The sequence below is a fragment of the Lepisosteus oculatus genome, chromosome 8 (assembly GCF_040954835.1).
Source record: "Lepisosteus oculatus isolate fLepOcu1 chromosome 8, fLepOcu1.hap2, whole genome shotgun sequence".
Taxonomy (NCBI): Eukaryota; Metazoa; Chordata; class Actinopteri; order Semionotiformes; family Lepisosteidae; genus Lepisosteus; species Lepisosteus oculatus.
The window spans coordinates 49,490,529-49,518,484 of NC_090703.1; the positions used below are offsets into that span (position 1 = coordinate 49,490,529).

At 43.4% G+C, this 27,956-nt stretch overlaps 1 protein-coding gene across 6 annotated transcripts in view; it reads right to left on the reverse strand.

The window, feature by feature from the left end:
* The window catches only part of fgf13a (fibroblast growth factor 13a), a 126,610-nt gene that overhangs the window by 40,263 nt on the left and 58,391 nt on the right, over positions 1 to 27,956 (reverse strand). For 5 of the 6 annotated variants that reach the window (XM_006632888.3, XM_069193719.1, XM_015351592.2 and 2 more), the window contains one exon: positions 22,316 to 22,483. The exons of the other annotated variant lie outside the window; for it this stretch is intronic. In XM_006632888.3, the coding sequence (XP_006632951.2) occupies positions 22,316 to 22,483 (168 nt within the window). The remainder of the gene's footprint in view (positions 1 to 22,315; positions 22,484 to 27,956) is intronic. 6 annotated transcript variants of the gene reach the window in all.

Consider the following 27,956-nt stretch of genomic DNA (forward strand, 5'->3'; position numbering starts at 1 on the left):
TACTTTTTATTGTTCACTGCAGAGAAGGGTTGCAAGGGCAGAAACAACATAGCCCTGCTGTGTGAACCGACGACATTATCATTAACCAACCCACTGGGGTATAAAGGTGTTGGGGGGCGACCTTTCGATTCACGCTTGCAGTGATCGCTGATTTAGATCATGCCTGAAGAGGTGCTCGCTGCTTCTTGCAAACGAAGAGCACAAGAGGAGAGAGCAGACGCGCGTGGCGCTGTGCAGCACCCGGTGGTGTCCTGCGGCGTAATGTGCGGTACGTGCGAGCAGAGGGTCGGGGCTGCTCGAGTGCGAGGCAGCGCACTGGAGGGAACTGTCCAGAGATACCATGGCAATGGTGGTGGTTGTCATGGTGACCGCGGACGTCTCCCATACGGGAGTGTGCATGGATGTGTGTGTGCTGTGCACGTTGGGGGGAGGGGTGTGGTGCCCAATGTGTGGTGAACCGCAGGCTGTGTCCTCTCCCTCCTCCCCTCCTCTCGGGGCCAAGAGCTTTTATTCGCTGCTTGCCTCCTACAATCTGGTCTAACACCACGGGCGTTTCAGTTACAGCTCTGTCATGCCCGGTCCCCTGGCCCTCTGATTAACAGTGTAGGCCATGACATCCCTGTCAGCACGCCGCTGTATCTGACGATAGCAGGTGAGTGGGAGAGTCTGATGGAGCCGGGAAAGAGCCCTTTGCTCCTGAACAGCTGTGTTGCCAGGGAGTCAAGTGGAGCTCCTCCAAAGAGTCCCACACCCACAACACTCCACTTTAACACAGCCAATTTATCCTGCAATACATCAGCAATACACCAATATAAACATATACGCAGAAACCGCTCCATCGAAGGTTACTGAACAAGCTACGCTAAGGACATTCCGCCTGACTTAGACCAGAATGAAATGCAGTTGCTGCATCTGCCTGCCAGGTTTGTAGTTTTGGAGGCAACTAGGAACTCGAGCAATAAAAGCACTAGTCAGAAAAACGCATTAAAACACAGTACCCCACCTGTCTTGGTATGACCCGTGGTTTCAGAACCTGTCTTTAAGCTGCGCCCCGTCTTCTGTCCCCCAGGTTAACCTTACAGTGCATTGGGGCTTCACGCTTGTCTGTATGTCCTGAGAGGAAGGGTGACCCACATTTACAACTATGAAGTCCGAAGTTGTACCAAGTATTGAGTACAGAAAGCCTGCAAATATACCAGAATAATATCTAAGTCATATACTGTACCCAGAGCCCTACCTCACTAGCAGGAAAATGGCACTGTGATTTCTCTCTCATGAGAGAGGGCTGGGATCACAGCTGTGCACACACCAAACCAGGAAGAGAAAGTTAGCAGACCTGGGCCTAATTTACACAGGCAGGCAGGGCTAATTTTACCACCCTCCACAGCAATGCTTTTTTTTTTCTCAGTTAAACTGTGCTAGATTATTTCCCATGTGTTTTTCTCTTCTTTCATGTAGACTGTGTCCACAGAAAGAACAACTAGCTACAGAAAGCCACTGCTATCTGTTTAGAACATGGAGTACAACTACAGGTTAAAAACACTGGAAAGAGCCAGGCAGTCAGCAATCTACTATCCCTTAAATTACCGAATAAGGAATTTAAGTAGGAAGTGAAAGCTTGTTAAGGATTAAATTGTATTTTCCCCCCTTCTTAGAAAAATCCAGTACAATTCCAGAATTAACATTCAAATCTTCACTGGCAGCTTTCACCCTTTTTATAATAATCTTCATGGTATTCGTCTATACTGTGCATTGCAAATCATCTTGCTGACAGTGGTTGCTACAGGCTGGATACTCACTGAGAGACAGAGACCATTACATGTAGATCAAAGAAGAATTGAACAGAACAGATTCTACAGTGGCCTCAAAACCAAAGGAAAAACCATACCTGAAGTCTGACCTTATAAAGTACCCACATCACATCTGTTTTGACCTGAAGGAAAAATGTAAAATACATCCCATTTGCTGGCAGCTGCTGTGCAAGTGACAACAGCTTGCGATTTGAAAGCACGGAAACTTATTTTGAGACCTACGTTCTAAAAATAACATCAGTCCTTGTCTTTAATATATAGATGAAGCACGGACTACTTCTGGTAGATAAAAAAAAATGAAAAATGTTTTTCACAAAACAGAAGATTAAGACAAGACTAAGACAAATAAAGCCTTGTCAACTTTTTAAGTGGCAGACAAACACACCTAAAACAAAGAAAATGAAAGGAAAATAATTTAAATATTTATAGAGCCAAGTCTTGCTGCACTTGTGCACAGTGAACGTCAAAAAGCAACTCTAACCAAAAACAACCGAATGGCAGTCTTTTGTACTGAAGACTAATGAGCTCACATGAATAATAGTTCAGCATAGCATAAACAAATTTTAAGGACGTTAAATATAATTGTCTTTAGCTTTGCTTTAGAATGTCTGCATACCAGGAGCCCAAGGGTCTGCAGAGCCTCAGTGGGCTCTGGTTTTCCAGTTAGCTGGAGTTTTTAGGCAGACCAGTATTAGGTTACTTAAGATCCCAGTCATCTTACATAACTGCCTCTGTGTGCTGTGCCGACCGTACTTCTGCCTCAGAGCCTGACCACAGCCTCACTCCGCTCACAGGCCACCGCCTGGGGAAGGGCAAGGGGCGCCCACAGCTCCGGCTGCAAGGACCAGCGAGGGGGGCAGAAAACACATGAAAACGCAGAACACGCTCTCTCTTCATAATACTAAGAGACCAGCTCCGAGAGGAAAGTCTCTTTAAAACCGAAAGGACCAAGTAAGAAATACCTTAACACTTTTTTTTTTATGAGTCACTGATGATGACTCAAATAGCTTTTTTCAAATTGAAGTGTATCTCACCCCCCTAGAGGGTGATGAAACGTCACTGAACAGACGTGCCTGCGGCCCTGCTTCTGGTGTTACACTCACAGTGAGCCAGTTGTCAGAACCCCGTAAACAGAATAAATCCTTCTAGCACTTAAAATGATTACCAACCTTAAACCCCTTGCTATTAGTGGACACAATGACCTTGAAAAGAAAACGGTAACTCTTCAATGGATGTTTCCTGTGAGAATACCGACTTAATCTAGCCATGCTGAGTTGTTCAAACCTTTTTTCTCCATGAAGCAAACCAAACCATGTAAACCCTTGTTTACCCAAAGAGTGCCGGATATACTGTACTACAGAAATTAGTGTCTGTGCTTTTTAATGCTTTACTGCTGTGATGGATGCTGCCTGCAGGAACTCTGAAACAAAAGCACAGCAGACGTGAGCAGCTCCAGGACTGGCAAAGTCAAAGCTGGCCAGTGGGCGAGAGAGGATCTCCACTGCAGACCCTGGCCACCCTGTCAGAACTGTGCTGCTGGAGAAGAGATGGACACTGACAGGTGGTTTGGGTATTTTGTAAAAGGAGAACTCAGTCTGATGCTCTGTCACTGTGCTGAGCTCAGTCACGCTCGCTGCTAGAAGGAGGGTTAAAAAAAAAACAACTAAACAGATTAACGTCTCCAAATAGAATTGCAACTACAGGTCCAAAAGCTCTAATTAGAAACATCGTTGCCCAGAAGTAACTACAAGGATTCGAAGATTTAAATGACATGGCATGTGATAAGGCTACTTTGATACAGTATTTATGACTCCAAAAATGTACTTCCTACAGGAAGTATCATGTGTCTTATTTTCATGCCAAGCTACATTGTAAGTGGTCTCGACATAGCGCAGGACTTACGTGCTAACTGGGCCAGGTCCTTTCTGAGAATCCACTTGCCAAAACAAGCCCTGCTACAGTACCTTTTACCAAACCGCCTTGTCTGAACCCAACACCAAGCACCTCAAAAACACCTCTTAATTTTAATTCATTAATTTCCTGAGATTTTCTAACCACTTGATAGTACATTTTCCGTATGGCTCATTTTAAAAGCCAAACATGTATATGAAAACTAAATATTTAAACAAATAGTCCACTGCAGAAAAAAATGCTTTCATCCAGAGTCAGCAATTCACTTATGTAAAACCCAAGACACTGCCATCAGACGATTTTTAGCATTCTGCTTCACATCTCCTGCTTAGACCTGGTGCATAAGACATGTGACAGAGTTGGGAAGTTTAAAAATGCACAAGAAAGGCATCAAGAAGGACAAACATCCTTTCAGATATCTTATTGACGCGTAACCCTGTTCAGCTTTTCCTGAGCAAAATCAAAGGCATCACGATTTAGATTAACTTCTGCAAAGCTTTGAGCTTTTTTAAAGAAAATGTATTTATTTTCTCATGGACTGCACACATTGATTTCTATTTTCACATTCCGAATATTTGGACATAATACAGTACAGGGCTCCCCACTGACTGGGTGCTGAAAGTGGGCTGCTGACAAATTAGTTTCCATTAGTAACAGCTAGGTGAATTATCCACTCGCAGCTCCCTCATACGGAACATGTTTCCGAGCTGCTTTCACGGTTTTCACCTTGGCTCACGGATATTACCTTGCTGGCCTTGAATAAACAGACCACTTTATTTGGATGTGAAGGTGGCGGCTATAAAGATCAAGGTCGTGGGACAACACACAGAGTAGAGGTGTCCTGGCAGGGCTCTGCTTTGTTTCCCTGGGAGTCTGACAGCAAAACAGTTCTGCAAGTCAGAGCAAAGACTGTGGTACTGTTTCAGCCTCACATGGAAACAGAATCCATACAGAACCACTGCCTTTCAATAACCATTCTGTAGGAAGCACATGGTCAGACAGCAGGTTAAACTCAGTGATCCAGACTTTGCTAGACCAAGGCTGATTGTGAGTAGACTGCTGATCGGGTGGGACGGGACTAGTCAGCCAGGGCTCCCTCGGACCCCTGCGACCTGCAGTGATGTCAATCAGAGCTGCTGATGTCTCTCCTGTCCAGCACTGCAGAGCTTAAAGACCAGTGGCTGTATAAAATGGGGCAGAATTTCTCCCAACTGGGCGCAGGAGCTGCTGCCAGATAAATTCTAAAATAAACACCTGGCGATTCCAAATTGGTGGATCTACAATAAGGAACCTGCTTCATAGTAGACAGGACTTGTGTCTTCAAACAGGGCTCAGCCATTACTTCTCAGCTCTTTGATTCATAAGGGGTCTCTCTAATAAATCACTGTTCCTATAGACCGTTACACCTGCTCAATGCTATGAACAAATCTGAAACAAATTCAGCCCCACTAAATTGTCAAGATTAAAGATAAAAACAATGGTCGAACACCTCGTGTATCCTCAATAAGTGGCCTAAATAAGAGACCGGGACTGAAGCCATGTGTTGAGACATCAAGGAATCTCTTCCTACTCCCGAATGTCATTAGTCACATGCAACCAGCTGGACAGTCCTCAGTCAGAGGGCTTGCAAACAGCTGCAAATTCTCTTCCCTCACTGCAGAGCTAAGGGGTTACAGGGGGTTAAATAAAGCTTTAGTCTAGCGCTCAGGGCAAAGCCTTGATGAAGCGATTGTGCGGCGGCCACGGCGGCCGCGGTCAGACTGCAGCGCCCTCACAGGGACAGGGTGTGACGTCAGGAAGAAGGCCAGCAGGCAGTGTCCTCCCGACCCATGCAAAGGGAGCTCCTGCAACCCCAAGAGCCCGGCGCAGACCGACAGCGCCTGGCAGTGAAAAGCTGGTCAGAATTGTAAGAAACCTTTTTTTTGTTAAAAGGAAGCTGTTTACAGATTGTGTGGAAAACGGTTTGCTCAGTGTAGATGCACCTGCATGGAGAGTTTCCACAAGTGCCTTGATTCTTTCACAGCTCAGAATGGTCAACTGGAAATACTACCCTTTTTTGTTTTTACCAAGTAACCTTTAAAGCCAAATAAGAAAAAAACAAAAGTAATGTCTCTAAACCGTGATGTCCAAATAATTATCACTGCACCATGAATATTAATACAGCGAGCTTAAATGCAAAGCAGGCCAGCAATGACAGGCTGCTAAATTTCCTTAACAAGACCAATAAAGCTCTCCTGCAGGAACTCAATATGATTTGCAGACATCTTAATTATATTTATTAAAGAAAAAAAGAGGGGGGAAACAAATCAAGGATAAAAGAACAACTAAACAATATTACAGAGCCATTAGGGAAGCAGCGGATAATCTAATTATGCTGCTGGTTAAATCTGCAGTAGCCTGTGTGATGGTGCCACAGCAGATTTTACAGACAGTAATTCAGACAGAATGATCAGTAACAAATCACTGCGTTCAGCCAGGCCCAGGCAGCCAGTCACGAATCATGATCGGCAAGGCCTCATCAGCGCCTTCTAGAGCTTCCCATAGGCTTGGGGGGGCCCTGCCCCGGGACGCATGCGCCCCTCGGACCCGGGAACCCCACCACCACGCTTGCTCCGCAGACAGCAGCGGCGCCACTGCGCTCACACCGGACAGGAACGCGTCCAGCTTTGGCTCGTTTAAAGCCCACAAAGTCAATATTTTACAAAGCGGAAGTGCGAACAGAAGGCGTAGGTCACCGATGTCTTCCAAGGGGAGCACATTTTGAACTCTAAAATACTGTGAAAATTAGCTTCTGAAAAACCCTTCGATAGAATGATATTTAACCCATTACCGGCTGGCAGACCGCCTGAGGCAGCAGGTGTGTTAATGACACGTAACTTTGCACTTCACTGCCATTCCCCTAGCAGGACGCCTGCTTGCCAAGGGTAAGGCTGAGATGAGGGCAGTGGTGTGATGGGTGGAGTTGTGCATTCCTGCAGCTCTAGAGGTTTGCTCTTGCCTCTTGCTCCAAAAGCCCCACACCGTCTGCCACTAAGCACCGATTCACCAGGCGGTGCGTTTATAGTTTGGGAAGTGGCTGTACGTGCTTGATTTCAATCACAAGCGGAGCTGACAAATCAATGTTTTGAGCATTTAGGACTGCATTGTGTTTGCTTGCTATTTTCTTAGTTTAGAGGAATGTTTCCAACTTCTACGCCTTGATTAAAACCTCACTATTTGATGAGCACATGTGAAATAAAATGATCACTAGTTAACAGAACAGACATTTATCCAACCCTGAAGCAAGGACTTTTATAAGCAGTTATCTGTCTATAAGGCAAATCCCATAATGGCTTTTGGTATGTTCTGCAATGTAATATATAAAGTATTTTTTCAATTTGAATTTCCAATGGGACAGTACAGTACAAATCTGACATTTCCAACAAACCAGGCTCTTTCCCTCAGGAATTGTTGGACAACACTGGTTCCCTTCATGAGCCAGTGTTGGGTAACTCTTTGGATCGGAAACGGCCACCGGATCTCCCAAAAACACACAGCTGCCACAGCAAACAGCTGTCGAGGAAGGAAGGGAAGTCACATCAGAATTAATTACAGATCTAAAAAAAGTCAATACATTATATTAATGAATACCAATAGAAAGTTCCAGGAATAATTTCCCTCTTAGTAAACCAGAGTAACACTGCAGGGTTACAGATGGTCATACTGTACAGGAATCCACATGCTTTGGAGACTGCTTCACCGGTAGCTGTGTGACTAAAGCTGCCCATTGCTTATCTTTTACAAAAATGATGCCGCATTCCCCCTCTCTGGGCGTAACTAAATAAGCTGGGAGCGTGTGACCACGACTGGCAGCTCTTCAGCTCCTTGTTCTTAATTATAGAAGTCCAGGGTTTCAAATATACAAAAAAAAAAGCTTTCAAATCAAACCTTCAAACTTTTCTAACTGGGGTCTCCTTTTCAAGAAATACAGCCCAATAAGGACGACCAATTCGAAAAGAGGGTTGGAAGTAATTCCGAATAATTATACTATGAATACTGAAAGGTGGAACTACTGTACGGCAAATTCATTTTGCCAGCACTGCCAGGATCACGCATGACCAGACCGGGAGTGAAAGGCTCTGCTTGTTTCAAGCGACCCCTCGGGCCGAGTCCCAGCGGAACACGGGGTTAATTTCTCGTTCTCCATCACACGATGTCAGCAGAGTCTCTAGAACATACTGAGGAAGCTGACACTGCATGACAGCTCGGCACCACCACAGACAGCATTCGTGCAGCTGTTAAATGCAAGGCTACTCTCGCGAGGTTGGTCACTCCTCTCCTGGGATAAATGATGCATTAAAAAAATACTACTGCATAAAATATTATTGACTGCAGGTAGATACTCATTCCCTAGTGAAGTGCTCCAAATGTCAATAGTTCTTTTTCAGCATTTCCCATTCCTTAGTTGTGTCAGATGAGTGCCGTTCCTGTCAAACACAGCCGTATCTGACCTCCAGTTCCGTTCCCGTCTAGCTATTCATTCAAACGGGGCATCGGCAAACCCCACTTTCACGTTCAGAAGACACGCGCTGTCCTGCGCCTGGAATCTTGATTCAATACTCCAGCAGCACAAGGAACAACGCGAGTTTAAAAAAAAAAAAGAGAGATTATACTTCTTGAAATATATATAATGTACATCTGCTGGAAATCTGGTGTAGCAGTTACTTAATTTTAATAATAATACACTTAATTTTGTACATGCTTTAAATACTGTACTTACACGCAGCACTAAATAGGAATTAACACAGCATGAGCACACATTGAATTCATGCATTCTGTTACTTTTATGCCCTGAACCCTCCCCGTGTCACTCATTCCAGGAATGTATTCAGCACGTAGGTCCGTACGTGCACTCGGAATTCTGAATGGGGCACTTACAGTATCAGTCATTTTGTTTCAGGTTGAACGTGAGCAGAAATAAGCTCCATTTGCCAGCAATAGGATGCACTCCAGCTTTTTAATTCAGAGCTCACAAAGGCACACGTGCAATTTTGATTGCTGTGCAGATGTAAAAGGAGCTGAAAGAAAAAAAACAGATTGGTACTGCTGTTTCAACACATTCAGAAACTGAAAGATATATAACAGGACTAAAGAACTAGCAATCTAATAAGTGTTGTCCTATAATTGGATGGGTAACCTTCTCAAAGAGATGTACCTCAGCAAGGACAACAAGCTCCACCTATACAGGTACAGTACAGTATACAGTACTTATACTGTACACCTATACAGTACCTTGTCTGTCCTGTAAACCCATTTATTGTGAAACTGTAATTCTATTTGTGTGTCTGCATGTCATATTTCATAATATTATTCATCATACCACACATGATCAAATTAGTCTCTGTCTGCTACTGCATTATGCATCTTCTTCCTTTTTAAGCAGTGCTGGCAAAAGTAACGCAGATGCAAGGTAATACACAGGAAAAATTAAAAATGCAGGAGAATCTTTAAAGACACAAGAAGGCAAGCCAGATATTGATTTATCGGCCTTGCAAACGTGGTCATGTTATTTTTCCCAAAAATATTTTTTCTATATTTGGCTATCTGCAGAACAGTCAAACAAGACTCACACTTGCCAAATGTGGAGTTAAAATGGTTTTGAATTCCCCTCCACACTCACAGTTCAGCCTTGTAGATTTCAAAGCTGCTCCTCAAATAATCAATTCCATTTTAAAGTATTCCAGAACAGGCATTACTGTATGAAGAGATTCGACTCGCTGAAGTGGAAACATTTTGGGATGCTGTAGCACACAGATACAGGGGCCAAAAACTCCAACCTGCATACAGACGAGGGGTGACGACGGTGATTAACATCACCAGTAGCTTCTTCTCTCCTCCTGTTCCAGCAGGTCGGTAAATGTGATTTGCTCATAACACATATCACTTCCTTGTGATAATTGTTTCAATTTGCATACCAAATAGACAAATGTTTTCAATATACAATTACCTCAGGTTGTCATGCCCTTGCTCACATCTTTACTGCACTGTGCACATAAAAACAAGGACATTTTCATATGCTAGGGAAAATACTGTTGTCTATAGCAGGGGCAAACTAAGATGTATACCGAAAGTTCTTCTCCAGGAAGATCATAATTATGTACAAAACATCAATCATGATTTGTACACTAAATTTAAACATGTCTGTAGTGGTCAGGGCCCTCTTCATTTAATCTATCAGCTCCCTTAGGGAGATGAGAATAATCAGTGAGATGAGGGGAGTCAGAGTGAGGGAACAGCGACCGGTGTTCCTTAATACTTTCATTCCGTAAACTGAACAAAGTCATTGCAGCAGAAGGCAGCGTGTTCACCGAGCACAAGCTGGCTGTTCGAAACAAGATGACCCCAAGTCCACGCTGGTTTAGGGCAGCAGCTAGGAGGTGTGTGACTGGCCTTGCGTATTCCAGGTCCACCTCTCGGTGGTTTTCAGAGTGACCTCAAGTAAAGGCTATTCCCATTTGCTAGGGTGTGTGCCATGCTGCTTAAATGTGTAAGTGACACATCCTGCAGACCAGCGTCATGGATAATGAGCGAGGTGGAGGAGGCAGTGTAGGTTTACTAAAAATAGTATTCCAGTTGCTTAAATGACAGAACAGCGTCTCCTTTCCAATGTTTTGAATCAGAAAGCTCAATGAGGAAAAAAAAACAGCTGGGGTAGCACAGAATACAAAACTCTTAACAAAAAGCTTTAAAGCTTTTTGTTCCATCTCAATCTAATGGTGCAAAGAAGACTGACTGACTGACTGACAGGAGAGCAGTATTTAAACACAGGTAGGGCTTCTGGGAGCTTGCGTCAGCGGTAGCAGTCAAGGGGGGAAAAGAAATAAACAATAAACAAAACTGCCAATGAAAAGGCTGCGATCAATGTGAATGACCGAGAAGGCTAGGGGAAAGGGCGACCAGTGTTTTCTGCATCAAAGGCCGAACCATCCGGTACACTTATCTGAAGGCTATACATACTTTCCAGCACATTTCCCCTCAAACTGCCCAGATCCCAGTTGCCTTTCCTGTTATAAAATACTTCTATCAACAGCACTAAAGCAAACAGGGCAGCAGGCAGAACTAGTTTCACCTCCTTTATGTCCTCCCTGTCCAGGCCAGGAGCCAGTGGAGTTGACAGCCCTACACAATGGATGGAACTGGGTGTCAGAGCAAATCATGGCGAACAGGGAAGACCCAGCCAGCCTCTTCCCAAAAGACATGTTACTGTGCTTTGTCCACCTTCAGAAATGTCCCTCTTTGGGAATATGCTTTCACATCCCCTTCAGCTCGTTACTGAACAAGACCTACAGTACCACACTGCTGCTTCTTTGAAAGTAACAGTCCTTTTCAGCATAATGCACTGTCCAAACACCAGTGTAAGCAACATGTTAAATGCTCAAATAACAATTTGGCTGCACACAGCCTTTAAGAAAGGTCTGGAAAACTGAATTATTTGGTATTTAAGATATTGCGAAAGACTATACTATATATACTCAGAGGCATTCAAAACGCAACAAATGCTATTGCCTCAAATACTCATTTGTTACATTGTTAATGCCTCTCGGCATATTACTTCAGAATCAGACTAAAGCGTTTCATTGAGCCAAATTCGAGGCAAAAAAATTAGATTGTTATTAATCATTACAACCTCTGTGGTTTCTTCCATCTTTTAAAATGGCACAGAATGAAAGCTTCGAAGTGAGACTAAGAGTAAGCAAAAGAATAACTGACTTTAAAATGATTTTTCGGGGCTTTCTATTGATCTGGGTAGTGCTGTTGTCGAGCTATTGAATTTCTATTGATATTTTCTCAAGCAGGCGTATCTTGACGCATTGAAATGACATTCGTATAATAAGATAGAAATGCTGTGCTCTCACTCCTATAGTTTTCCTTCTGCATTTCCTTTTGGAGTATCGGAAATGAGTCACTGCTGGGGTGCATACTTTTATCATCATTACAGCCAAATGAAACTCTGTCCAGACATTACTTATAAAGAAACCTTTTTCCAAGACATCACTTGCATTACCTGAAGAAGTAAAACTCCTTCTTTCCACTGACACTACACCTGGCACTACAAATAAACCTCCAAATGACCTTCCTTTTCCAGCACCTCTGTGCTGCTGTCGAATATTCTCCATGTTGACTGATCTTGAAAGAAGCCAGGGTAGCAGCTTGAACACGACAGTGCTCGTTTCATACTCCCACAACCCTTTGTGTAAAGAAGTACCTCCTGTTCTCAGTGTTTTAAATGCATTTTGCCTTTAGCAATTTCCATTTGTGTGCTGCGGTTTGTACTTCACTCTTGATTCTGAAGAAGACCTGTGGGCTGACTTTATCAATCAGTAATCCTCATAGCCTGCTCTGTTAAAGACAAAATGGTGTACGTTTTTGATCCTATCCTGAGCAGAAACCCTCACAATTACTTTGTCGACTTTGGGCTCGTAATTTAGCCTGTTGCAAATCCCCCCCGCAACCTTACTAACTTCTCATTTACTTTGAATGGAGCCCGTGAACCTTGAACCTTACTAGTGTCCATGTACCTGTGCCAATTTCGAACCGGAAATATCCCATCTTGATCTGTTCTGTCCCCAGACAACGCTGTGTTTCCTCCTGCTCAGCTGCTTGGTAGGCATGGGCTTTGCTTTCCTGACAACAAACTTAACCATGAAACTTAATGAAAATACTAACTTTAGGAAATGGAAGTTATCCTTGTGTCCTCTCGCTATAATACACAATGTTCGGTTTTCTAAACTCACTGGAATGTCTTCCTTCGTCATGACATGGAGAAGAGAAAATGATAGTTTTGCATACAGTATTAGTGGATATTTGTGGGTTTTTTTTACTTGCTCACATTTAAATCGGTAATTGTGTATTTTTAAATTAAAGGGGTGTTTTAGCTCTCCAAGAAATACCTTGGCAACCAAACCTGAACACAGTATTTTTAATTAGGTCTTACAAGTGCTTTGAACAATTTAACATAACGTCCCTTGATTTGAATTCTAGTTTTACCTTTACAGTATCTCCTGACACTGTGTTTGCCTTTTTATTGCTACCCCACAGTGCCTGGAAGACTATAATTATGAGCCTACAAAACCACCTAAGTCCTCAAGCTCAGATGATACGGTGCCTCTCGCTTGCACAGAAAGAATCAAAGACCCAACAAGGCAGGCTGGCTCACTTGCTGGCTGCCTGCGGTGAGAAACCCAGCTGTGACACGTGGATTGTGCCAGACTGCACATCATCTGAAAACAAGACAGCTTTGTCACCCCTCAACGACAGCCCTGGAGAGCAATGTTTCAATATCACAGGTAGGCAAGGTAAAGAACCCGAGTCTTTAGTTTTGAAAAACGATAACAAGTGAACTGGGTGGTTCCACATTTTCGAAACCCTCAAGGGCCTTGACAATATGAAGCTCGACGATGAACTAGATCACAGGTGGAGAATAAGAGGAAATTAATTCAGGATTAAAAACTGGATACACTAAATTACACAAGGCGTCATTCGTGACTCTCATTTGTAACCTTTCTTGTATTCTTATGTGCACTATGGAGTTGTCCAGAAATGATCTTTAGCTCGTATTTCTTGACTCAAAAGTCATGGCTCGTTCAAGAGCTATGGGCATTATTTTGCTAAAATTGTCTGTTTACTTTTTCTATGGCAAAGCTTCCTTCACATCAAATCTACATACAGTATACAGTGTTGGATGCCAGATACACCCAAGTTGTCCTTTGGCTGACATGAACAAAGTCAGTCTCTTGATATCTACAGATACCCTCCACGGAATTCCAGAAGTTTAAGTTGAGCTTAAATTGTGCCATGCGTCACGAATACAGATGTGGGAAAGATCTTCGGGAATACTCCAGGATTCTAAGCAAATATACTGCCACTCCCCGAGTCCCTCCCTCCAACCCACTGACGGCAGGCCGAGGCAGGCGGATGGGGAAGATTCCCGAACAGCAGGAGCCCCTGAGCCGAATTCTTCCGAGAGCCGGAAAGGAGCTCCGCGCTACACGCCACAGTTACCCTCCCCTCCCGGAGCCTGCCCCCGGAATGAAGCAGGCGCTTCGGTGTAAACTCCAGTGTGTCCAAGGACACCGTGTCTATGCATGAACACGGACACAAAAATCCCATCCGTCGCGCTCGTTGAGAAAGAGGGGACGGATCCCGAGCAGCCTGGTGCGCCAGCGCCGCTAGAGACGCAAGGGGCCGTTGCACTGAGATTCACAAATCTGATTTCAGTTTAACTAGAGCAAAGGAAGGCGAAAGACACAGCTGAAGTGGTAATTAAATACTGAATAATGTAAGCTAATGGCTCTGACATCGCGGCGCTCGCTTGCTTCACAGCCCTCGTGGTGATTAGAGGCTCGGTTATTGTTGTACACAGTTTTGCATTTGATTCGTCCTTGGAGATCTGGGCCCGCGGTGCTGGAAATAAACTCGGCCCCTGGTGCTATTGTGTTTACACTGGCAGGGAGAGGATAGCAACTTAAAAATTCAGTGGTAACAAAAAGGAACAGTCCAGGCTTGGGAGACAACATGTGATTAGCAGTGCGGGAGCTCGGCATGGCTGTGAAGACTGTGCTCATTTCCAAATACACTCCCCACCGCCCATCAGACGGGGGTCACAGACTATTCCAGGCAGAAGGCATGAAAAAGGGAACGTGACAAGTCACTGGGTCAATTCACGCAGCTTCCAAAACAGCATTTAAGCTGGTACTGGTTTCCCAACTAAGCAGCTGGGATGGTCTGTTTTCCATATACTTTCCCATCCTCTTTATTTGCTTTTAAAACTGTAATTAGCATCATTAAAACAACACTCTTTCCTTAATTAAATCACAGCTGTCGGACAAGGACACATCTTACTGTGATGAGGCAAGAACTACTGTACATGTAGTTTACTTAAAATATAAAACAGGCTGCCTGGAAACACACTTCATTGCACTAAATTAACAAAGAAACAATTGGAAGTATAACCTACAGAGTGTGGTTAAAAGGGGAATTACATGAATTACAATTTGGCGATACAGAGTAATGAACCTGTATGAGCAATGAACTGGTCAGTCCTCTCCCCCTTTCTCCTTGTGTATACAATTGTGGGGAATAGATTTGTTTTGAAACCTGTGAGGTTTATTCTGAAAGAATCAGAAACGAATGCAGAAAAGCATACATTCATTACAATTATTAAGAACACAGTTCACTGGCTGGTGGGGGTTTTGCATCATAAAAACTCCAGCTTTGCTTTCTGGGTTTGCGTTTTCCATCAGCAAATGCCTTTGAGACCTGTTTCTACATAATGTGTATTGTGCTGCACGCAGTTTTCACGAGCAAAGCAGAAGGAACAGTTTAACAATGTGCAGTAAATTGGCACTAAGTCCTATGTTAGGCACAGCGTGCTTCCTCTGGCACTAGGTTTCACTGGCTTGCTGTAAATGACTCTGTCATAGAAGAGACCAAGATTTAGTGTTCACGGAAATGAGCACAGGCCAGTCCGGAGGCACAGATAATTCACTCCACGGGAAAGGCCATAATCAAATCCCAGCTACTGTACATCCCTTGAAAATTATTCATCGGCCTGGAAACGCTGAAATCCGTGGTCAAGGAACAGCACTGGTCCTCCGAAATGTAATTATGTCCGGTCCTCTGTCTCCGGCTGGCGGTAGCAGAGGCTTTGTGTTCCTGGCTGGAGAGGAAGGTGTTGCAGTGCTCTGTCTCACTACCACTCTGTGCCGGGGGGGGGTGTGTACTCCCTGCTGGAATGCAGTGAGCGATCAAGGCTTTTACAGCTCCCCAACACTCACGAGCAGTGAACAGGCCTTCTGCCTCCTCATATCATTCACCCTTGAGAAACAAAAAAGAAAATGTTTTTTTTTAAACCTGTGATATTTGAGTTTTTTTCCCCAGATTCCCACAGGGAGGAAATACAAAAGCAGTGCCCATTGGAGCTGGCGGTGGCGAGATGAGATTTATTTAGAGTTCAAGGTACTAACTATATTTTTGCTATGCTATTAAAACAAGTACATTAATAAAGAAGTCTATTTATAAATCACAAGTTGTCAATAATACTCACTTTGCCTCTCAGTCCATGGCCATTTCAGTGCCATGTCTGAATGTCTGCCAAAATAAATTATGATGACCTACATGGTAGGCCTCCTGACTGTCTCTTTTTTCTAAGAGACGGTCATGGTTGCTTTATACTGAAAAAGACCTGACGGCACAGCCTACCACTCAATTCAGAATGGATTTCTTTTCGTTAAAAAGACAACCTATTAATATTTTATCTCTGCTTGTAACAGCATCTCACATCCTGGCCCAGACAGAAGTGCAGTGAGATTTGCAGGGTGGATAATGTTCACATAAATTCCTAATGTCTTGCTGCATTCACAAACGAACAGAATCCCATCTTCTAGCAGTACTGATCCAGTCAGAAAATGCAGATACTGACTGCATTGATTAGGAGAGGGAAGAACTAAAGACGCATTTTGTAGCAGCCAGCGTAACTTTTTACCTTTAATTTTGTACATCCAGGAAATCATGTTGACATGAAAGTCCCAAGGCTCAAAAATCAGGAGTGACCTATAAGGCAGTGATAGAGGTCATGTGCTCCAGACACAGAAACCTCTGATGGGATCACTGAGCCCAGTTCTGAACAGGAGCTGCAACATCAGGGTTAAAGATACCTCTGGGAGATCAAAGGCAAGAGACTCGTCAACGAGGAAACAACTTCAAAATGAGTCAATCAAACAAAAAACAGCTAAAAGCGTACAGCAATATATGGGAAACTCATACCTGTAACACTTTCTAATTAGGTAAGTGCTAAATAGTAAATAGTTACAAGTACTGTTCTAGCAAGTAACTTACTACATTCTAACCTAAGTTGTCCTGGACAGGGGCAACTACTAAGCAAAATAATTGTAGTATATTATTCTTGTCTATGATAGATAACAAGCAAAGGGTAAATCTCAGCTAAGGAAGTTGTAAATGATGAACCTGTCAAATTCTTCATCCAGTTGGTCTGAGATTAAAACAACAGCAGTTTGTCTCGCACCCAAGAAGCAGATCTAATACTCTCAGGATTTAATTTATCACGCCTTACAATAAAATCCTATGATACAGTCTTTTGTGACTGATGTGACAGGCACATTACTTATTAAAACTTCCTCTATGAACATTTTGAGATGCTTTTTAATATTGTATCTACAGTCAATTAATCATGCACTCAAGATGTAATGATTGTTTATTAGTTGGCCTTCTTAGAAAGTGTTACACTCAACTCCAATTCCATCATTTAGGAATAAGAGGCTAGTGCAAATCTCTGTCCAGCAAAAAAAAAACTCTACCTCACCTAATTAGAAACTCTTTGAATTGTAGTTTTTACTACAATTTTACTAATTTAAATCAAGGGACGTTGTGATAAAGTCCTACAATGGATGAGTAGGACCTTGTTTAGAATAGCATGGACATTTTGGTCAAGAGAAGGGCCACCAGATACATTCCAGGACTTGAGGGAATGTCCAGTACTGACAAGCTGAAGGAACGTGAACAGAGACTCAATGCAACCTGATCCAGGTATTCCAAATATCTTCAAAAGTACCGGCAAAGCCAACCCAGTGGGCTTGTACAGAATATCTAGTGAACCACGAGCAGAGGACACCAGCTTCATCTACATGGAAGTGCATTTATAACCAAGAAAAGGAGGCACCTCTTTACACAAAGGGTAGTGGGAGTGTGGAACAAGCTACCTTGCCCATGTAATTAAAGTTCTTTCAACAAAAAGCTGACTAACTACTAGATATATTTGTAGCTTTTCTTATGTTCTCATCCTAGCTGCTGTAACCAGTAGCAGCTCAGAGGGCATAGTTAACACATGGGCTTCCTTAGAGGCAAGCCCGGAGAATCTATACTTTGTTACCTACGGTGGCCCCAGGAATTCCTAATCAACTCGTGCATTTTTGATATGTAACAAACTGCAGCTCTTCTGATTTTGCCTGGAACAATGATTTCAACAATGAAATCTCTACTGGACCAGTCTCATAATTCTAATGAAAATCGTATGACACAACAGATTAAATGAAGCTCTTTAAAAACGTATAATGGTTCCTTGCATACACACTGATTCAGATCTGACAGATGCTCACCGTGAACAAACAGGATGCACGTCAAGCAATTTTTTATTCTAATTTCATTACTAGGCTTTCTGAAGAAAAAGTAATCACACTAAGTGTACACAGATTTCACTGCAGGCCTTCAAAGTTTAGGGCACAACAACGTACAAGTAATGTACTGTACTGTAGCTGCTTGTGTGCAGCTGCTGCAGACTGCCACTGGGACACTGACGGGTATGCCTGTTTATAAAGTACAACATGACTTAATTAGATACATCGAATTTTGGACTAATTAGAAATTGTCTGCGGAAGTAATCCATTAAAGAGGCAAAGGGAACTAGGTGGGTCGAGTTTCATGGCGAAAATGAAAATGGCTTTGCTGCCTTCACTCTGTAAGGAGGGAAGATTTGCATGTGTAGACACAGCCACTGGCAAATCGTGCATCTGGCCCTCCTCTGGTCTGATGGCCGGGGTTTGAATAATACAAAGATTTATTTTGTCACATTATTGCTAACGTGCGGTCAGATCAGTCCCCCCCAGATTTGACAGCGACACCTCGCCCGTGGCCCCAGCTTGCCTGGTGGCTCCCGAGCCGCAGTCCGGCCGGCCAGGGCCGCCATCGCGCCGTGTCCACAGACGCCTTGTGCAGATGCCAGCCCCTCGGCGCACTGCGCCCCGCACGGCAGCCAGCGCTTTGTGTGAAACACCCCCCCTTCTGCCCACGGCAAGCTGCAGTTCGTCAATGACCCCGACAATGAGATACCAGTGTTGATCATATAAAACAAATGAATGGAAGTAAAGCACGGAGGCAGCGATGGTTTGGCAAATTTGTTGTAGGAGGGGCAGGGATCTTCTCAAGCTCCTACACAGGGGGTGGGTATTGGGAGAGGGGAGTTACCATGGCAACCACACAGCAGGCTCTGCGTCTCGCTAGCTCTTCTATAGGGCCTGAATCCATACATGCCGTCCTTGACAGAGATTACTCTTACACATATTCTGGGGGGAAAAAAAGCCTTCAGGCATTTTTGTGTTGTTGTAGTATAACTGAAATAATGCTCCCCTCTGAAATGTTAATGTTCAGTGAATAACTACGTTACATAATGAATTCTCTCCTTCCTTTGTAAATTCAGTCACGTCGAAGTGGAGCTGCAGTAAAGCTGAATAATAGATCTATAGTCCCTCTTCCCCCCCATCACGTCTCTGAAAAAAAGAGCTAATCACAGTTGTTGCTGCCTTCTGGCAAAATCCTAAAATATTATTCTGCAGTAAGAGCACTACCCAGCACACAAAACAGGGAAGCCGGTCTCCTGATCTCCACTGCTGTGATCTCAGAAGGTTTGCTTCTTTCCATTTTTGTCAACATCCACATTGAGACGGCCTCCATCCACGGCCCCCCGTGACATCAAAGACCCGTTATCCTAATGAGCCCGGTCTCCTCCGAAACATCATAAAGCAGGGGAAGGGACAGCGGAGTGTTTCAGACAGGGAAAGCTTGCCGTGGGGAATCACTCAAGCCTCACTTGAGCAGAAGTGCCAAAAGGCCTCTACAGGCCAGTTTGCTGCCATTCCTGTCACAGGCCAGTCTGCGGGTGATGGAAAGCTGCAAGTCTAAAATGTTTCAGAAAGACTACGGAGCACTTCATTTTTTTTTTGCGGGGGTCGCCGATGTAAACACTCTTTCCTGTGTGCTTTGACATTTCAGTCTGACCTGCAGTTGTCCGCCGCCGCCCAGGTAAATTCTCGTGATGCAGGGCAGCCTGCCTGGCACGACTTCGTAGTCACACACCGGGCAGGCGAGACTACTACTTCATTCACCCACGGCTCTCGGCTGAACAAGGCGGATGCGGAGGGGCTGTTGGAAAGAATTAGTGTCACAGGTAGAGGGTGGCCCCTGTAGGTGAGTTGAGGTAGTGGCTGGGAGGTGTGTTATCTTGTGCCCCGTGCCTGGAGGCGGGTTCCCAGCAGCCATGGTGTTATGTCATTATTTCTCAGCTGAGTGCTCGACAAGGCGGCTCATGTTTCAGCTCTGACTGCGGAGCCCCGGCTGCGAACAGGAGACTTACTTTTGAATGCGGCTTTCTCCCCACTGCACCCCTCTGCAGGAGAATTTGCAGACCACCTTCTTTGGAGAATTTCCTTTGTGCTTGTCTGTGTCTCACTTTTAGGGGCACAGCATTCAAGCTTTTATGAACAGCAACAAACATTGCATGGCACGGGTTATCTGGGTTGACGGCTTATTTATTTTGCTGAACAACACTAGGGAGTCATTAGGGATATTAAAGCTGAGAATATTCAGCTTGCTGAACGATTTTGCAAGAGCAAGACTGTATAAAATGATAAAAGGTGAACTTCCTTAGGATGGAAATTTTAGCTTTTTCAGCGCTGCTCAAATGCTTTGCAACAGTGAGTAAGTGAAGCCTTTCTTCCAAGTGTTAGAAAATTTGTCTTTTTGTCATTAAAATCACAAAAAACAACTTTCTTCAGAAATGATTGCAAATTAAGTTTCTCATACCTAAGAAATTATTTTACGTCGCACAATCACAAAAACTACAAAAGACATTAAGGCTCTTTTTGTCCTTAGGGTTATAAAATCTATTCTGCCAAAATGTACAACTCCCTCTTTCAGCTGGAAAAGGTCATTCCTTTGCCTTTCCATTGGAACTAACTGGATCTGGTGCTGTTCGAAGTCTTTCCACAAACCTCACAGATTTATTACTCCTGGTGCCTTAAAATGTGAAACCCAGAGTAGTGCAGTACCTATACAGAGCAGGGCTCGAAGCCTAGCAAGGCCCTGCAACTAGTATCCCTTTTAACCATTCTTTCAAAGCTGTTATTTCCGAAGTACAGCTTTAAAATACTTGATGCAGACAGGTAGGCTTAAGACAGAAACAATCTCATTTAAAAGTGTTAACCACAAGATAAGATCTGCTGCTGCTTCTGCTCATTTCAATTCATATACTGTCATTTGACAAAGTGTCATTAATCCCATACAGTATGTTTATCTAATTTATCATGCCGATTTGGGGGTAGGAAAAGCAAACTTTTAGATCATGTGTGCTGCTGTTGCTACAGTTTATGGTAAACTTGATCAGCAATTAATGATCTATTATACTATTAAAATAATTTTATAATTTTTGCCACTGTTCTGTTCTGCCTTTACAAGACATTACACAGATGCTCCTATTTACTGTTAGAGGGTAGACCAATCGAATCATGTATCACACCTGTAGCATTAAAGCAGATTTAGCCTATCATGTCATTTCTTACGCACTACACAGTGAAAATAGATAAAATACATAAAATAGGGAGAGTTACAATTTAATCTCATTTGTCATAACAATTTGTTACTGACTCTGGTTCTGAACCGTGAATTGAAAAAAGAAATACCAGCATTCTGTCTTATCCAGCACTTAACACATTCTAACAGGGCAGTGCATTTATGAAGCGAGACCTGCCTATGTCAAACATTTTTTTTTAAAAAGAAGAAAATTGGAACTTATAATATCGAGAAGGTGTTCAAAAGGGAAAGCAGGGAGCAAATCACTTATCTTCGAGCCCTGTACAGTAACCATTTCATCCATTTTCTTTTTACAAACCTGTCTGGTTCTCTGTAAAAGAAGGACTTTTGAAATTGCAAACTTAGCACTCTACAGGCATGAAGAAATATAGACAGACACAATCTCTCTATGTGAGAGGCATGCAAGGCTCACAGTACTGCATCTACTTTAAGAGAAACGGGTCAAGGCAACCCTGCGTGCACGGCAAACACAATTCCAGCCAGGCTTCAAAAGGAAGAAGCTGCAGTGAGCAGAATGTGGCAAGGAGCCATGTGCAAAAGCCAGGAAAGGTAAGGAAAAGAAAGGAAAGGAAAGGTAAGGAAAGGAGAGCAGGTGAGGGAGGAGAAGGGAGGAGAAGTCAAAGGTCAAAGCTGCAAGGGGAGGTGCCATAGTCTCTTCCAGCAAGACATCCTCATCATCACCATTTCATCCAAACCAGAGCGGGCAGGGCGGGAAAGGAATGGGGACTGGGGTAAGATTCACAAGCATTTCACAAGTCAGCCAGCAGGGCAATGTAATGACGGGAATTGCAAATTCCACCCCCCCCAAAAAACAAACAGTCGTTGTCAAGTTAAAATACAAAAGACAAAACACATTTGCATTTTTCTGTACTAGTTCCATCAGCACCATCATTTTATGACCCTGTTGTTTGTGGCTTCACGAGCGCATGCGTCTAGGACCGTTGGCAACCCATGTCACATGGTCAGGGTCCTGTCTCCGGGGAGACAGCAGTCAACAGGCAAGCGAGGGGAACGCGCATACACAGGGCAGAGTGAGGGCATCCTCCCCTGGCATTCCCCGGAAAACAGACAGAGCAAACCATAGAGGAGGGGCACGCACAACAGGATGGCAGGGGAACAGATGGAAATTCAGTAAAGCATCAATGGGACAAAAACAAGATCTGTTGCGAACAAACCTTCGGGTTCTGCGCTCTCTTTGAGGACGACTTGCTTCAGCGGGCAGCAGAAGATTTCGTGACACTTAGCACGAAAGGGAGACTCTTTTTTCCTTATATCCGCTGAATGGATGGAATCCTGCCGCAACATAATGTACTCCTGTGTACCTGGGGCTGCGTCATCCTGGACTGGTCATACCATAACAAAATGAACTGAGGTTAGAGAGCGCTCCACAACGGACAAATAACCAACAAAACAAAGCAAACAGAAGCAGAAAACACAACTTGCAGCCTAAGGAGAGAAAGACTGGAGAAACACAAAATAATCAGCCAGCTAATCAAATCATAAATTGACAAAGAGGGAAAAAAGGATGAGTGGCTTTGTGAAACAAACCAATTCTGGAGAAAGAGAGAGAGAGAGACATCGAGAGAGAGAGAGAGAGAGAATAGGGGGGCAAACGGTCAGTGACAACAACAAGAGCTCGATTTCATCATCTAAACCAACAGTTCTGTTCCAGAGGTTCTCAAACTCTTACTCAGTCACTCAGCGAAGGCAGCTCGGGAAGGGGGTGTGGGGGGCGAGAGAGAAGGGTCTGTGAAATCGGGGAGTCTTCCCTGAGCTTGGCATTGGAAACTGGGGCCTCCAACTTAAAAGGAAGAAAGAGGCAACAAATGGACATAAAGACAGAGTCGGGGACCCACCAAAGGGTCCCCTGCAGGGTTCAGAGGGCACCTTGCTGTCCAGAGAGGGCTCATGAGCAGCTTCTGGAGCTGTCAGTGCCACCGGATCAGCTAGAAGAATCACTGTCCAAACACGACTCACTGATACAATCATTCCAATCTTGGCACGACGAGTGCGAACGATATGGCTCGAAAGGGTTGAGGAGACAATTTCCACTGTTTTGTTGTTTTGGGAAGGGAAGCAGTTTGAGAACCACTGCTGTATATTTGTCTGTATGCTGGTGATTTGTACAGCATACTGTATATACTGTACCTCAGAGCGAGCAGGCCGAGCCAGGAATTCTCATCACTGGACATTTGGAACTGGTTTATAATTTAGCCCTCAGAAGAACAGGAATCATGTTCTTGACTTTCCAATAAAAAATGACCAATTTAGACAACTGTCTCACAGGGGTGGCTGTCGTTTACATAAAGTAAAAATGTCTGCATATTGGGGGAGCTTTGGATCCATTGTGCTAAAGGCATTTTAAAAAGGAGAATTAATGATTTCCAACCAGTTATTTAGAACAGGGCTAAGATCAAATCACGTATTTTAGTTCATCACTGCAAAGCAAATCACAATTTCTTTATGATATGAAGACAAGGTACTTCTCTAATTTGAAAGAAAATGCCACAGTGAGTGGCCAGTTACTCCAAAGCTCTATGATTTTTATCACAGAACTAACTCCTATAAACCTGGCAGAATCCCCGTGATCATTTCTGAGGGTTAAAGAAAAGTCTAAGCTACTTAAGCTAACCAGCATTCTGTATTCACATGCAGAATCCATGATGAATTACAGTAAGCTGCCACTTTTCATTTTAGCAGAGCAAAATATTGACAGATACTGTAGAAGAGTCCATCACTGATTACTGTACCCTTTAACTCACATGAAATAGAGCTAAAATCTCTAACCCAGTAACCGATGATCAAAACAGATTTTGCCTGGACAGTGAATTGACCAGTGCATGCGGTCAGCTCCCCTTCTGCCTAATAAAGGAGTAGGGGTTAATATGGACTTCAGCCCTGCTGGATGAAGCAACCGATGAAGCAGAGAGGTCACATGATTTAACACACAACAATCGCATTCCGCCTGTTTCAGAGCGCAACGTCTGATGACAGATGGGCCAGACTGAAGCACGCTGGCAGCAAGCACGCTCCCTGCGGTCATAACCCTCTTCTGCACAGGTGGGATCGTTCGAGTTTATATACAGTACCGGCTGTCAGCTACTTTGGCCGCTTCTCTTGCATTGTCTATGCATGCTTTGAAGCCAGCAATCATTTCTGCCAAGCAACAGTGCAGCCATGACAGTAAAAACAAGCCACTGTCCCAGGAACCCTATCCCCCCTCTGTGAGCACATGCAACTCATTCATACCCTTCCACCCTCCCGCTTACGAATGCAAAAAACTGATGTTTGCAAACAAGGTCAACTACCAACCTGACTGATCTTGGTTGTCTAATTCTTAGAAAATGCAAAGAATCATGTCACATTCCCTTCGGGCAAAAGGACAAAGGGGAAAATGTGGGTAATTTCCCTACCTCAAGCACTGTAAAATAAAATAAAAAAGAACCCAGTTCGTCCATTTCAAGCTCTGTTCTCTCCGATTTTGTCTTCTGATTTTATGTTGGCACAGATGTTGAAAGGCTTCCTGCAAGGCAATTTCGTGTGCGTGTTCTAGAAACTAAACAGTATGTTGTTGTGCACTGTAGGTAATATAGCCCTTTATAATCCACATTCATGTTACATTAAATATTGACAATAAACATATCGTACACACACAGGAACAGCCACAGACATAATCCAACATCTAACCATTTTGAGCCTTTTAGCAAGCATAATTCTGTACAGTAGGTCCTATACTTATTTGTATGTGGCGTGACACTTCTTCTTACTTGAAAGCACATTCATATTAGCTAGAGGTCCTACCGAATTAACTACAGTAGTTTAACACAGACAACCAGTATTTATATTTAAAGCTCCACAGGCACCTAATTCAAAGCAGAGAATGCAGCACCATTGTTGCTGCCCCCTGGCTAAGAGACATCGTTAGTGCTGTTGTTACAACTGCAAACTCCATCATGCAGTCCAGTAGCACCGAAGAAAAGGCATTTTCTGTAAAAAGTATTTTTCCAAATTGAAGTCTCATACGATTTGTATTTTAAAAAAGTGTTAAGTGAAGTCGAAGTTAAAAGGACATCACTATCTAAGGTTTCCCTCTTTCAAAAGGGAATTGATGTTGTGAATCAAACACAAACCTTTTAGCATGCCTGATAGGGCTGAATGCATGAACCGTTAACCATTAACCTCTATTCTCAGTATTCACTATGAAATCACTGCTGAGCTGTATTTAAAAAAAACAGGTGAGAAAATTTACAAAACCCCCTCACTTCAAAAGCAAAACAAAATCACTTTATCCCCATGGAAGACCTAAGAAAACAAACCCCACTTCAGATAGATACCTGCCCTTCATCCAGGAACCAGAATTTCATACAGGCCCAGCGGCTGGGTACAATATCAGGCACGCCAGGAAATGGCAGGGTACTCTTCATCCTTTTCAGATTGTCATCTGTACCTCAATACACTTTGCTATCAGTGTACATTTCTAAATTTGTTCGAAAACAGCTGCAATAAATCGTTCGTATTGTGGCTAAACACAAGGAAAGGAAAAAAATATTTATTAAATTCACTTGCATCAGTAGGCTATATTGACTATTTGTTTAGACTATTTCTTACTTCTTAGTTTTAAGCAAGCTAAATGAGCACAATCAACTAAAGGCATTTCCAACTGATTCGGGCCAGATGTCTAAACACGACAGGTTGTCTGTGCTTGTGGTGTATTTCCACACTTGCAGAAATATCTGTGGATTGAGGGCTGTGTTTCCTAGAAATAGCCTAGATATGTTAGCTCTGATGGAAGACCAGCAGAAGGACCCACTGCTGTTTTCCCTCATACAGATGAATGATTCTGATTCAACAATCAGTTCTCAAGAATGTCACTCACTGCACACTCTTGCTCCAACACTGAACAGGAATGAAGAGCAACCACAAAGAAATGAGTAGGGTGGCAGACTGATACAGTGATTTGCAGAATATTTATGGCTGTAAGGTGAAAAACAAATAATGGCACCAAACCTTCATCAATAAAGTTCACTAGAGCAATTATTTTATTAATTCCACAATAATTCCACACAAAGTAATTTCACAGGGAAGACTAGCAGTTTCAAAGCCAAAGGTTTTCAGAAAAGTTACTCAAAATCAATCAGAAGAGATACAGTGCTGTATGTGCAATGCAGCCCAATGCAGCTTAAACTGATTTCTGAGAACAAATGAAATTCCTAGTAAGGTGTGCTGCTTTTCTCATTTCCTCATCTCCAGAGCCTTTAAGCCTGCATTTTAAACAAATGCATAAATAAATATAATGAAACAACTGCATGCTTTACTACATAAACAGATACAAAGTGCAACAGGTTTAAAGCAGATCTTCTTAGAAACCGCTCCTTGAAAGAATGCCCAGCACCAAGCTGTGCTAATCTAAAAAATGTAGCAATGTGTGATAAGAGCACAGGGCCAGCGTGTGGGTGATCGCTGGAGCAGATAAATTACCTGCCACTGCAGACGGACAGGCAGCTGAGCCAGCACTCCTCAACTCAGGGGAGGAGGTAATATTTCACATGGCCAAAGAATTAACCTCCGCCAACAAGCCAAGAAGAGTGAACAAATTACACCACAGACTTTGAAAAAGGAGTCTTAACGCATGTGCTGACATCCAGGAGAGACACATCTTCCCCCACTTTTTTTAGAGGTTGCAATTGACTCTATTCCAAACTCTGACTCAACACAAATTACGAAGGAAGGAAGATGGAGTGATCAAAAATTAATGGCACTGGGAACAAGCTTTTGAACTGCTTCCTTCTTACACACAGGCTGAATACCTTACTCTTTCAGCTGCCCCCTATACTTACCATTGAAGCCCCACTTCAGACTTGGGCCTGACCCATTACACATTTTAAATAAATAACGTCAAAAGCTTCTATTCAAAAACACACAGGGACATGATGGCTGTATTTAAAATTGTGGAAGGTATTTGCAGTCAACCCACAGGACTCCTTTGCTGCCACCAAATCAACAAACCAGAACCCAAGTAGAACTTAAATCAGGAGGTACCTCTGCAAACAAAGGATTGTGGGGTCTGTAACAGACTGCCCTGCCATGGTGTCAAACATGATTCTCTGAGATCTTTCAGGTACAGGTAACAGCTGGATGAAATCTACAGCTGAACTGATAATCGACTAGCAACCAAATAAGCCAGATGGACCAAATAGCTTTCTCATTTATAAAATCTCTTATGTCCAAGTAGGACAACTCACATTAGTGACACTGGATACAATTCAGCTGCCTAATTGCATTTCTGTTCCAACTGCTAAATTTCTAAATCCAATCTGTCCCTTTACCATACAATGTCGTCCGCACTTCACATGAAAGAGCCTGATGGATATGTACCTTGATTTCCAGACTGTGTCCATTTCTCCACCAGCACTCACATTGTGATCAGATTGGGTGATCTATAGAGTCTATTCGAGGAAAGTGCAACCAGATTAGGCAGCTGGATTTCATTTGCTGTCCGTGGTGCTGAAAACTAGTTGCACACTTGCAGGGTGATAGATTAGAAAGTGAATTAAAGGGGATATTGATGGAGCCTAGACTATGCAGTCTCGGAGTGCAATTTATCCAAGACACCCTAGCTAACCTGCTAACCTACCCTTGTAACCAGTGCTGCATCATCTTTAATGACTAAGTAGTTAGGATCTCACTTGAAACGTTTATTTAAAGGATGACACCTCCTAGAGCACTGCTATGGAAATACTGAACTGGATGGAAGAGCACCACCTACTGGGCCACCAATGCAATTTACAACAAAACCCTGTTCTTCCATCCCAGTGC